At 36.7% G+C, this 12,924-nt stretch overlaps 1 protein-coding gene across 3 annotated transcripts in view; it reads right to left on the reverse strand.

Moving 5' to 3' along the window:
• LOC107732816 (dual specificity tyrosine-phosphorylation-regulated kinase 4-like) overlaps positions 1-12,924 on the reverse strand; it is a 21,095-nt gene that overhangs the window by 2,728 nt on the left and 5,443 nt on the right. For 2 of the 3 annotated variants that reach the window (XM_016544234.1, XM_016544232.1), the window contains exons 2-11: positions 12,321-12,404; positions 9,733-9,876; positions 8,709-8,850; positions 8,376-8,539; positions 7,415-7,551; positions 5,327-5,467; positions 4,110-4,248; positions 3,003-3,084; positions 1,058-1,230; positions 699-759 (exon numbers count right to left, since the gene is read on the reverse strand). In XM_016544234.1, the coding sequence (XP_016399720.1) occupies positions 699-759; positions 1,058-1,230; positions 3,003-3,084; positions 4,110-4,248; positions 5,327-5,467; positions 7,415-7,551; positions 8,376-8,539; positions 8,709-8,850; positions 9,733-9,876; positions 12,321-12,404 (1,267 nt within the window). The remainder of the gene's footprint in view (positions 1-698; positions 760-1,057; positions 1,231-3,002; positions 3,085-4,109; positions 4,249-5,326; positions 5,468-7,414; positions 7,552-8,375; positions 8,540-8,708; positions 8,851-9,732; positions 9,877-12,320; positions 12,405-12,924) is intronic. The other variant, XM_016544235.1, reaches the window with a different exon arrangement.

The raw sequence follows: 12,924 nt of genomic DNA on the forward strand, positions 1-12,924 counted from the left end.
CCACGACCTCGCCCCTTCCCCCCCCCCAGCCATTCAAATTTCCGTAGGCGGAATTATTTTAATGATATTCTAATAGGCTGCTTTGTGATATCACAAAACCCGGAAAACAAACGCTGTAGTCCAAACGAGCCATTCATTGTAGTTCTTGAAAAGGGATTTTAAAAAAAAACGTAATATCTCCCTTTGGAGTGGACTTCTTTTTTTATGCCCAAACATACACACTACACACTGACTAAAATTCAAAAAGTGAAAAAGCATAATAGGACCCCTTTAACATTGTCAGGTACATTACCATGCCAATCCCTCCGAGAGTTGTCATGACAGAACTACAGTAATTGCCCATTGCCTTTGGGCAATTAAACTGGGTTTAATGTTTTACTCCACCCGGCTGGGGGCATTTTAACCCACAGACTAAGTTTGAAAAAAAATTATGTCATTCTGATGGCGCTGTTGGAGTGGTAGAGATCAAGGTTTCCTCGGTAACGGCTGTACACAAAGCAGCGCTCCACTCAAAAAAACACTGCTTTATCAGACATTACATGCAAGATTAACAGATACAAATTTTGATTTTTATAATGTACAAGTAAATGTTGAAACTAGCTGTTTTAGAATTATTTTTCATTGTTAGTTCATAACTAATGTTAGCAAATGGAATCTTCTTGTAAAGTGTTACCCTTATTTGTAAGCAATCTACTTACCAAAAAATAACCTCCGTCTTGATGCCGTTTGAACAAAGTCATTTGGAGGAAGTCCCATAATCTGCAAAATCAAAAATCATGTTCAGCAACCAATGCATTTCAAATAACTATAAAAGAATCATTAAAGCACATAAAGTTATTTAAACAACTTTAATCCACAGAATACGAAGACTCTTTCAAAGACTTTCAAATACTCTTTTTTATGCTTTTTTTTATGCAATAATAATAAACTATGAGTGAAGGTGTTATGACACTTTTATGCTGTTTTTGCATCCATTTTAAAGCTTTAAAGCTCCAGCTCCCATTAGTTGTAACTGCATGGCTTCAATACTTCTTTGACTGCTAATACAGTCTCTCACCTCCATGATACAGGCGATCTGCTCCACTTCACTCTCTCCTGGGAAGAGGGGATAGCCAGTGTACAGCTCTGCTAAAATGCAGCCCAGACTCCACATGTCTATTGCCATGCTGTATGGATGGCCCAGAATCACCTCTGGTGAGCGGTAGAAGCGGCTCTGAATGTAAGTGTACACTGCAGATGAGAATACAAGTGGTCTATTAGAGCTACATGGATTTGACAATGCCATTTTAAAAGCATGAATTAGCTTAACGGTTCAAATAACACTAAATCATTGTTTCTCAACTGCTGGGTCACAGGTCTGTTTTAATGGAGGGGAAAATGACGCTATATGCAAATTATAAAATGCTGCAAAAAATCTTGCATATTTAGAACAGTAAAAAACATTTCTCAAATCTATGTCAATGGCGCCTAATCTACCGATTGTAGATTTTGCTATGTATTGCCCCATATGGTGTAAGGCAAGGCACGTTTATTTATATAGCACAATGGTAATTCAAAGTGCTTTACATAAAAGGAAGTAAAATAATCATAAAAAATAATCACAACAATAAAACAAGGAATTTAAAACTTTTAAAATGATTAAAACATTTATTTAAAATGAATTTAAAACAGTTAAAAATAGGAAATTATTATACATAAAATACAGTGCAATCAGTTCGGACGTAGCACAGTGCTCATTCAATAAATGCACAGCTAAACAGATGAGTTTTGAGTCTAGATTTAAATGTGGCTAATGTTTTAGCACATCTGATCTCTTCTGGAAGCTGGCATTAGCAGAGGGAGTCAATGGGGCTGTTGTCATTTGGTGATAAGGCTAGGTAAATCTGGGTATCATCAGCATAGCTGTGATAGGCAATTTGGTTCTTTCTCATTATTTGACTTAGTGGGAGCATATACAGGCTAAACAAGAGCGGTGCAAGAATTGAGCCTTGTGGGACTCCGCATGTCATAGACGTCCACTTAAAGACTTATGCTCTCCTATAGTCGCATAATAACCTCTCCGTTCTAAGTATGACCTGAACCATTTGAGTACCATCCCAGAAAGCCTGACCCCCTTTTCCAGTCTCTCTACAAGTATGTTATGATCAACAGTGTCAAACGCAGCACTAAGATTAGTACCACTAAGTAGTACCAGCACTGATATTTTGCCAGAATCAGAATTAAAGCGAATATCATTTATTATCTTAATGAGCGCTGTCTCTGTGCTGTGATGCGGTCGGACACCAGATTGAAAATTGTCCAGGTATCCATTTGAATTGAAGTAGTTGTTCAGCAGTTTAAAAACTAAATTTTCAATAATCTTGCCTATAAAAGGAAGATTTGATATTGGTCTATAGTTGCTTAATATGGTGCTATCAAGATTACTCTTTTTCAGAAGGGGCTTAACAACTGCAGTTTTCAGGGATTCTGGAAAAGAAAGAATTGAGCCGTTCACCACTTCTTAGAGATCTGCTTCTAAACAGTTAAGCACACTTTTGAAAAAAGATGTGGGAAATGTGTCAAGATAGCAGGTTGATGATTTAAGGTGCTGTACTATTTCTTCCAAAATTTTGCTGTCAATTGCTTAAAAAACAGACATAGTAACTTATTTTTGAAATTGCGGTCGAACCTGTCTGACCTCTGCATAACTTGATGTGCTAATCGCCTTTCTGATATTATTGATCTTCTCAGAAAAGAAGGAAGCAAACTCGTTGCATTTGCTGTCTGAGAGCATTTCACTGGGAATCTGACTTGGGGGGTTTGTCAGTCTCTCAATAGTAGTAAAAAGAGTGCGAGTGTTGTTTAAGTTACTGTGTATAAGGTTTGAGAAGAAGGTCTGTCTAGCTGTGGCTAGTTTCACATTGAAAGCATGAAGGTTAAATCACACAAATCACACAATTTGTGTAAATCACACAATCAGGATAAATCTGGTGATGTGTTCATTACACGGGTGTGGCACTTACCTCTCTGTTGCTCATAGCAGCTTGATCCAAAGTCGACCACTTTGATGTTTCCTTGTCCCCTCTGGGACAGGAGAATGTTCTCCTATTAAGACAAAAATAAAGGATTAGGTGTTTTGATCAGGTGTTTTGTCAAAATGATCATTTTACTGGTGAATGCATTTGTATTTTTTTTATTTGAATTAGAAAACAGCTAAACAAGTTATCCAGCTGAATGTCCAGCTGCTCTTTCTCAAACTTTGAAAGTGGATGGTGACCATGGCTGTCCCTGATCCCCATCCACTTTCATTCTATGGGCAAATGGTAGATAGGGTATTTTGGTAAAAAAAAAAAAAATTCTAATCCACTCAAAATAGAAGGTTACTGGTACAGTATGTAAATAAATAAATACATATTTTAGTATTTTTACATCATAGTAATATTTGATGTACTGATTTTAATGTATTGTTTTTATTAATAAAATTAATTAATTAATTAATTGTATTATTACTATTAATAATTAATAAATAAAACAATTGATAATTAATTCCTGTTTTACATAATAATATATATTTTAATATAAAATACTGTTTAAAACCCTTAGAGGTCAGTAAGATTATAAAAATGATGCTCACCAAAGCTGCAATTATTTGATAAAAAATCTAAACCTAACAGTAAAACAGTAACATTGTGAAATATATTTACAATTTAAAATCACTGTTTAATTTTCATATATTTTAAAATATAATTTATTTGTGTGATGTCAAAGTGGAATTTTCAGCATCATTACTCCAGTCTTCAGTGTCACATGATCCTTCAGAAATCATTCTAATATGCTGATTTGGTGCTCAAGAAACATTTCTTATTATCAATATTGAAAACAGTTGTGCAGCTTAATATTTTTGTGGAAACTGTGATACATTTTTTTTCAGGATTCTTTGATGAACAGAAAGTCCAAAAGAACAGCATTTATTTGAAAGTGAACTCTTTTGTAACATTACAAATATCTTCACTGTCACTTTTAATCAATTAAACGTGTGCTTGATGAATAAAAGTATTCATTTTTATTGCAGTTTTTTAATTTAGCTTTTAATTTTGGGGTGTTTCACACTTTAACAGACTTCAGTTTACCGGTTTAAGGTCACAGTGGATGATCTTCTCTTTGTGCAGCATCTGGAGGCACTTGAGCAGTGCATGAGCAAAACGCCGATTCAACCCCAGACTGAAGCCCTGGAAGTTGTTCTTCTTAATAAGCTCGTAGAGGTTCGCTCTGTATGGAGACAAGAGGTACAATTAACATGTAGCTATCTGTGACAATATTACAGGATAATGTTAATGGCTAATACCTTGTGAACTATATATAGATATGGACTTGAGTATGGCAGTATGCCATTTATCTAAATGCCTCTAGAGGGCAGCACAGTCATTTTTGGCACTACTTCACTCTGAACTTTGGACAAACACATCCATTGTCACTCAACAGCCTCCTGTCTTTAAGCACATCCATAAAAACTAAATCTCACTATTAGTGTGTTAACCGCTAAGCATTATGCTAAAGAGCCCTTTGAGAGGGAACTCATGAAAGTCATTATCTTTGGCAGTAGGGAGGCCTAAAACAGCAGCTGTGAACAGCCTGATGTAATCGGAGACTTCACACCATGAGTGGGCAAGGAAAGAGATAGGGGCCTAATCAAGGCATTAACTAAAGGATTCTGTGACTGTAACCAAAGACGGAGAGGACGCATCTGATGTCCTCTAAAGGTCAGGCTGCCAGAGATGAAGCTGCTTTTCCTGCAAAGCGACTTAATTGATCACTTTACCCAGAGCCCTAAAGGTCTTCACCAGGAAACTCTCACTTCACACCTAAATATGGCAACCGTCGGGACAAACCACCACCCCGGGCTAATGTGACATCTAACTAATGAATCATAACTAATATGATGATCTGCAACAACAAAACATAATTCTTTACCTGTTTTACCTTGGCTATGTGGTCTACTGGAAAACTTAAAGCCAACATGAAATCAAAATGGAATAATAAATATCTACATAAAAAATAATTAATTAAAAAATATATTTAAAATTAATTGCAGTACTTTTTAAAATTAATTCAAATTAATTTTATATATTTTTAGTTGAATATCCCATTTCACTCATAAAAATGGTAGTAAAATGGCTTTATATTTACTTTAAATAGATGTCTATAATAAGCTGTAGTTACAGGGAAGTATTCTATTTAAGTTCAGTACGTGACTCCCATGTTTAACACGTGTAATGTTACAGATTTAATACTATCAATTTAAATAGATTTTGTGTCCATCTAAATGATTCCAGTATTTTCCACCCACCCCAGCAGCTCGAAAGAGATGCACAGGTGGTTGCGGAAGTAGAAGTACTCCTTCATGTGAATGACATTGTGGCAGTTATCTCGGTCTCTTCTTCGCACGGCATCTAGGATCTTCAGCTCTACAAGAGCCTGATGATGGAACCTGAAGGTCAAAAGAAAAAAAGCGTACCAATTATTATTAACTTTATCAATATGCAGAATAGTATTACTCTTTTGCCCAATGTGACAGTGTTTCTACAGTGACACTGCATAGGATTTTCAAAAAAGTTGTTTGGACTACAGTTCTGTCATGACAACTCTCTTGAGTGTTTAGCATGGTAATGGACATGACAATGTTAATGTATTTGGTCTTGGCGGAATAGATCTGCTATGCTGCTGCTGTGGCAGAGCAAGTACAGAGACTTGTTACTGCGAATACATCCACAGACATGTTGCTGTGAGCATGTAAGAAATATTGCTGCTGCACATATAACATATATAAAATAACCCCCATAACATACATGAAATCACCCCGTAGCAGATCTATACAGGTGGAGCTGGGGAAGGTGGAGGGTTTCTGAAGTGCGCTGCAACTGCTACAGCATGTACTAGCCGTGTATTTGAATGTTGAGCAGCGAGCTCATTGGCTGCTGAGGCGAAAAGAAAAGAATCAGCTGCGCCATGTTAATGATGATGTCATTATGTCAGATTGAGTTAGAACCTGTCGGACTGCGCCATCTAGAGTTTCATGACAGAAATTCTGATATACGAAATACGGCCAACATTTTAGATGCTAAGGCATTACATTTGAAAACGCCGTTTTTGTTTCATTTTCGCAGGACAAAAACATTATCTCAGCGTGGACAGAAGGCAAAAACACAGAGAAAATGATGCATTTTAATTTGGATTACTGTAGACAGCCTGGACTTTCTAGCTATTTTTTTTAATGCAAATATTGTATATTATATAAACCTAAAAAGACTTCTGAAAGCAAATTCAGAGCAGCTATTCAGTTTTCAGCACTGAGCTTTGCATTTTGAGAGGGTTTAAAGTTAAAGCATCAGTCAAAGCAGGTGAAATGGCAGTTGAAGGGCATGAGATCAGTTCTGCCCAGACACGTAATGCGATACACAACAGACACCTTTTAACACCTTTCAGTGCATCAAGTCCAGTGTAAGCTATGACCCTGTTAAGCGCTGATTAAAGAACTTTTGATGGCCGTATGAAGGGAAAAGTGTGAAAAAAGGCTTATTTTAGTAAGGCAGTAGTCTTTAATATTGTGTATATTTTCATTGCTATTTCTAATGGGGACAGTGAAACATTTAGCTAAAGTTTAGCTTCTAACTTTAAGTTTAACTTAATATTATATTAATAAAAGAAGTGTAATTATTTTTAATTAATATCAATTCAATTGTAATAATTTTTATATGGTGAGACAACAGCATTCCTATGATACTAGCGGTAGAAATTGTAATATTTGTCCATGTAAATGTAAAAGTTTGGTGGGAAAAAATATGTTTTTATATACTGGTGCTATTGCATGGAATAAATTACCAGTATCAATAAAGGGAGTAAAAGATTTTTGGAGTTTTAAAAGATCGGTAAAAAGATGGCTGTTTGGTGATGATAGTTAGCTTGTTTTGTGGTGTTTTATTGTCAATAGTGATTGTATTTGTTTAAATTGTGAATTATCTTTACTATTTTTTTTTTATTAGTATTTGATTAGGAGATACTGTTGCTTTGTCCTTTCTGTACATAGCCTTACCCTTTATATTAACATTGAGGGCCGCAATGGAAATAAGCCAATGGCTTTATTGTGTTTTTATCCTTGACAGTTGTTTTTTTTTTTTTTTTTTTAGGTATGGGATACTTGTATTTTATACAGTTTATAAACTTGTCAAATAAATTTCAATTCAATTCAATATTTTAATATTATATTATTATTTAGTTCACATATACATTTTGTCACAAAAGTTAACTTGAAATCAAACAATAATGGACAGACCCCCTTGGCAGTACCACCAAGGACCCCCTAGGGGCTGCTGACCCCAATTGTACCAAAGATTGCATGGAAATGAGAATGAACACATGGACTGGAGGTTCATTTTACCTCTTCTTATTCCGAATAACCTTGATGGCCACCATCTCATTTGTCTTGTGATCCAAACATTTCAAGACTTGGCCAAATGATCCTTTCCCAATCACCTCCAGGACTTCATAGCGATAGCCTATATGGTCATGCGGGACCTGCACAGAGTATTTAGAGGACAGAGTCAGCTGACAAACAGGTCAGCATAATTATTCCCGTCTCCTTTGCAGTGGCAGACTTCCTGTTACTTGGAGAAACATCTCAATGGTAATATTGATATGCATAAATGTTTCTCATTTGTTTATATCTTAACACTTAGGCACATATTGGGACTGTCCAACATGTGACACTGTTTACATGTTTTGACTACAAATGCCTGCTGTATGACTGTTTAAATCGTCAAGCCTGAAGGCATTCAGTCTAATGCCCAGTAATCCTGAGGAATGTCTTTCTGAAAAGGCACATTCATGGAAGATGGGGTGGGACATCAGACATGAGAGTCTGACAGCCTGTAGCTGAATTAGCCAGCCTCGTGCTGTAATGCAATTTCATCATTTATCGAGAAGTTGAAAATGAGGTCAGTATGTCACCCACTAAGCTGTTTACCAATAGCCATAGAATAAATGTTAACTGAAATAAAATGAAATCTAAAAAAGAACTTGTAGCTACTGTAGCTGCCAAAGCAACATTTCTAATTTTCATTTAGTTCAAGTTAACTAACATCCTAAAATAACTAAAAGTAAAACCTGAAGTTAAATAAAATGTATAAAAACTATATAGACATATAAAAAAAAAAATAATAAAAAATATAAAAACATACAACAAAATTACTTTAACTTTAAAATTAAAATGGAAAATATGAAAATAAAAACTAATTCAAAATATTAATAAAAACTATAATAGTATCTCACTAATACTAAAATAACACTGGCAGGCAAAAGTAATGTAATCACAGAAAGATATATGATATATCATATTTAACCTTTAAGTAGCTGCCATGCTCATCGTCATAGCCTGAATTCTGTGGGGATCCCTGGGAGCCCTCAATCTTCTTAGTGTCCAAACCCAGATACCAGATCTCAGAGTAGTCCATGATCTCCTCCTTCTCATATTCTGTTAGCTGGTTCTGGAAGTGCTTCAGTGCCGCTGTTTGGAAGATGAAGGAAGACATGCATAAATAGTGAACATACCAGTATATAATCCAATTAACCAGAGAGTTACCAGAGCATTAGCGAGGTCTAATTCTATTTTCAGGTGATTATTGCATTGATTAAATTCTGAAATACATGAAAAACAAAAACCCAGCACTTCATACTTGTTGGAGACATAGGCAGCCTCTGTCCCTCATATGTCCTGATCTTCTCAAATTTATTGATGATGCTCCTAGTTAAGGATTCGGAGAGGTTTTCCACAGATGAACCAAAGCGATTGGGAAACTGTGGCCTAGGTCTCTCCTCCTGTGTTACAAGAAATGGAAGTCAGACTGGAAAAGGTCTTTATGTAGCCATTATATGAATTGTATATTCAAAAATAATTTTTTTACTCACCCTCATTTCATTCCAAATACTACTGGGGTTTTTTTTCTGTAAAAATCCCCCAAAAACTACAAAAGTGGTCCATATGGCTTGTGCACTATATTCCAAGTCTTTTGAAGCTATACCATAGGTCTGTGAGGAACAGACTTCAATTTTGGTCACTATTCTAGTCATTTAGACTATTTTATGGTATTTTCAGTGTTGGGAAGGTTATATAGGTTACAGATTACAAGTTCCCCTATTTAAAATGTAATAAGTAGTGTAACTATTTAAGTTACTTTATTAATGTAACTGATTACATTTGATTACTTTTAGATTTTTACATTTCTAATGTTTTCAATTGTCAAACATTTAAAGCAGGCAGGGTTAACCTTACAGTAGTACTCAACACTGATTACTGTTACTTTGAGATTGTTCTGAGGTTAAATACAGATTTAAAATCATAGCAAGAAATAGTAAATATTAATACAAAAAATATTTGTGATTGTTAACATTTACATAAGTAACTAATTTAGTTACACATTTTTTCTCAGTAACTGTAACGGATTACAGTTACATTTATTTTGTAATTAAATTATGTAACACCATTACATGTAACTAGTTACTCCCCAACACTGGGTATTTCTGATGGGCCATTTGTTATTTTTGGAGATTGACAGACATAATTCCTGTTAACAGTTGTTATATGGAAAAAATGTGCATAAAAAAAATCTTGTTTTGTGTTCTAGAGAAGTCATAGGAGACTGTATAGATATGAGAGTGAGTGATGATAACTGTATTTTCATTTTCTGAGTGTTATCCCACCTGATTCCCTTGAGTGCTTTGCACCAGTTGTTTGACGATACTGGGTAAGGTTCCATTCGAATGCAGAAGTTTGCCATTGGTCACCAGAACTTGTTTGACTGGAGCCTCTAGCTGGGGCAAAGTGCCAACTCCCGTCCCACACTTCTAAAAAACAAAAGATACAATACTCTAAGCAGTGCTTGAAGTGGGCCGGTACGCAGCATTTTCAATATTTTAGTCTTTAGCGTACTGGCACTTTTTCGTGCGTACTGGCCATTCTGACATGTTGCCGGTACGGAGTTAAAGCGTCAGTGTCTGGGTGATTAGAAATGACACTATAAGGCACACTACCCAGGGTGTCATTTGAAACTAGTAAACTTCTTTAAAGTTCAAGGATCGAGTAAAGGAATGCATTAGTAATAAGTAATAAGTTCAAAACTGCGCTAATGCAGAGAAAACATGGACGATTTCATCAGAGATGGCGGAGAGAATAGTGACTCGCCTCCAGATGGCAGTAAATTATTCTTTTCAGCATGTATTTGGCTTAAAAGCACGAGTATTTTATAATGAATGCCGGCTGAAGGTGTTTTAGATTATGCGCTGGTCGTGGTTTAGTTATTCAGTATGGATCCTTATAGTAGCATATACTGTACAGTCAGGTTAAGGCAGCAGGTTTAGTGGTCTTTTGGCATCTCCCTGTGGTCCTGTTTGGTATCGCAGCTTAACTGGTGCTTATTTATATAAAAAATGCTCTAAACAATTTTCTTTCGGCATTATATACAGTACATACATTGGGAATTATGAAAATGTACCGGCACTTCTTTTTTTCTGCTTCAAGCACTGACTCCAAGTACTGTTCAACTTGAAAAACTCTACAAATCAGTAACAAGGGCCAAACGGGGGGAAAGATACGTGAGCTTCACACAAGGCTAGTGGCCAACGGCCCCAGTGAACCGGACCCCCTGCGTAGAGGATGGAATTTCAGAGGCGCTTGAGACCGAGGTGGGGACAAAAGCAGCGATACGGCAGTCTTTAACAACCCACCCCATCAGAGGAACAAATATATGCTCTAAATCTTACATTTGGGGTGTAATAAGAGCGAATGATACAGATTTTCTCTACGCTGTTCCTTTTGTCAATATATTCTTATGGAAGGAGTAAAACGAAAGGTTCCCTCGCAATGAAACAAATGTAGGGCACTGCACAAGGGAGGGGCTCGTTCATAGCTTGCAGGTTTTCCCCCATCTCACGGTTCAAAGCCAGTGCTCAACAAACTTCTGGGCTGAAAAAAGAGCAAGTGTGTCTATAGATAGATGCGATATTCAATCTCATGTGTTCTGGAGATACTGCGGCTTCTGCCAACTTGATCATGACGCATAGAAACAGTAGCTAAATATAGCATAGGGGCACCTGCAGAGACCTACAAGAATACAGTAGGCTGTGCATAAACAATGTGCACCGTTAATGTACCACAGCTGTGCGTTCAAACCACAATCGAATCAACGCATTTCCACATTCAGAGGCACTATGCCAAGCACTTTATTATGAGCAGCAGTTAGCACCTGTGAAGAGATTGCTTTTAGTTAATGACAGCTGTTAGGGGGTCATTTCACACTCAACATTAAAGATTTAACACAACGCTTTCCATAGGTGCTTGGAGGAATCATCTGTTGTCATCTATATATAGCGGCATACAAAGGAAGAGCCTATTCACACATAAGCATCAGCCAAAAAAATGTTGAGTAATAGTGTTGGGAAGTCCAATTAATTTAGTGAATCAGTTTGTTTAGATGATTTGCTGATTTGTTTTTATTCATTACATAAAATAACTGCTCACTTAAGTCTTTGCACAACACGTCTTGTAAATACTGCTATTTATTATTAAGTCTGTAAAATTTTTTATGATAAATTGACTCAAGTGGCACAGAAATTACAGATGCTTCACCTTTAAGATATCTAGCCTGTGTCACATGTTAGATGATTTATAATTTCAACATTTTATTATAATATTTAGTCATGTATATTTATAATATTCAATATTAGATGATGCCAACTGTAAAATATAATAATCAGACAACCAATTATCTGAACGTTGGAGGAACGTGTTTTCCACAGTGTCTACAGTGATTATGGTGACTCAAATAGGGCTGGGTATCGATTCAGATGTCCCGATTCGCTTCGATTTTGATTCGCAAGCTCTCGATTCGATTCGATTTGATTCTTTTTTTTATTACATTCAGTGAATATAGTTTTAATACAAATGCTATTGATTTCTAAAAAATGAACAGTAAACATCAGTTTACAAATGGTGAATTAATAAAAAGAAATTAAGCCACATGCCTGGTAGTGTATATCATATAGCTATTTTGTAGGATTTCTAGTCAGGCATTATCCACGAAGAGTTCTTTCAGTCAATGAAATCGCTTTGTGTCCTAGACCGATTTGATTCAACAGGTAGACCAAATTGTCCACAACACCCTGCACCCATCTCACAGTTTTCCTCCCAGACAGAATCAGCCTTACAGTAGAATGATTCACAAAGCCTTCGCGAATCAATACAAATGAATCATCACTGTTAAGTAACCTCTTATGTCTTTCTCTATTCTCACCTGTGAGTAGGTGCAGTTGGGTCCTATTTTTGTGTTCTCGGCCTGAGACCTGTGGGGGTGAGGGAAAGCCTCGGGTCTGGCTGACTGTGAAAGAGAGCGGAGGAAAGACGTCATGAGCGTGACGAGTGGGCGCACTCTCGCAACCCACATCCACAGTCTTACGTGTGGGATGCTGGCTATATAACTCCAGGATTCATCTCCGCTTGCTCTGTGTTATTCAACACAGTGGATGACTCATGTTCAGTACACCAAGGTTGCTTGTTTTTAATTTAAAAGCACGTTAATAGCATTTCAATGAAGCCCACCACATCACATGATGCAGTTTGACCTCATAGTAGAGGGCAGTCATGATTTGCAGACTGGTACTTCACACTTCACAGCAATCAGCTCCTAACTAATGTTCCACTTGAGCACGAACGCTGAGCGATCAAGTATATCAGGGGACCTGCGATGACTACAATCAGTCATGATTGCGGACATACGAGAAAACAGGCCCACATCCATCTTAATCAGGTGGAGCGTGCGTCAATAGTGCCGACAGACAGCATATAGGACGGATGAAAAGCTCCAGCTAAACTTAGAGCCTCTCGGGTGGTGGTGGGGG

Source organism: Sinocyclocheilus rhinocerous, unplaced genomic scaffold, assembly GCF_001515625.1.
Source record: "Sinocyclocheilus rhinocerous isolate Xijiao unplaced genomic scaffold, SAMN03320098_v1.1 scaffold2415, whole genome shotgun sequence".
NCBI lineage: Eukaryota > Metazoa > Chordata > Actinopteri > Cypriniformes > Cyprinidae > Sinocyclocheilus > Sinocyclocheilus rhinocerous.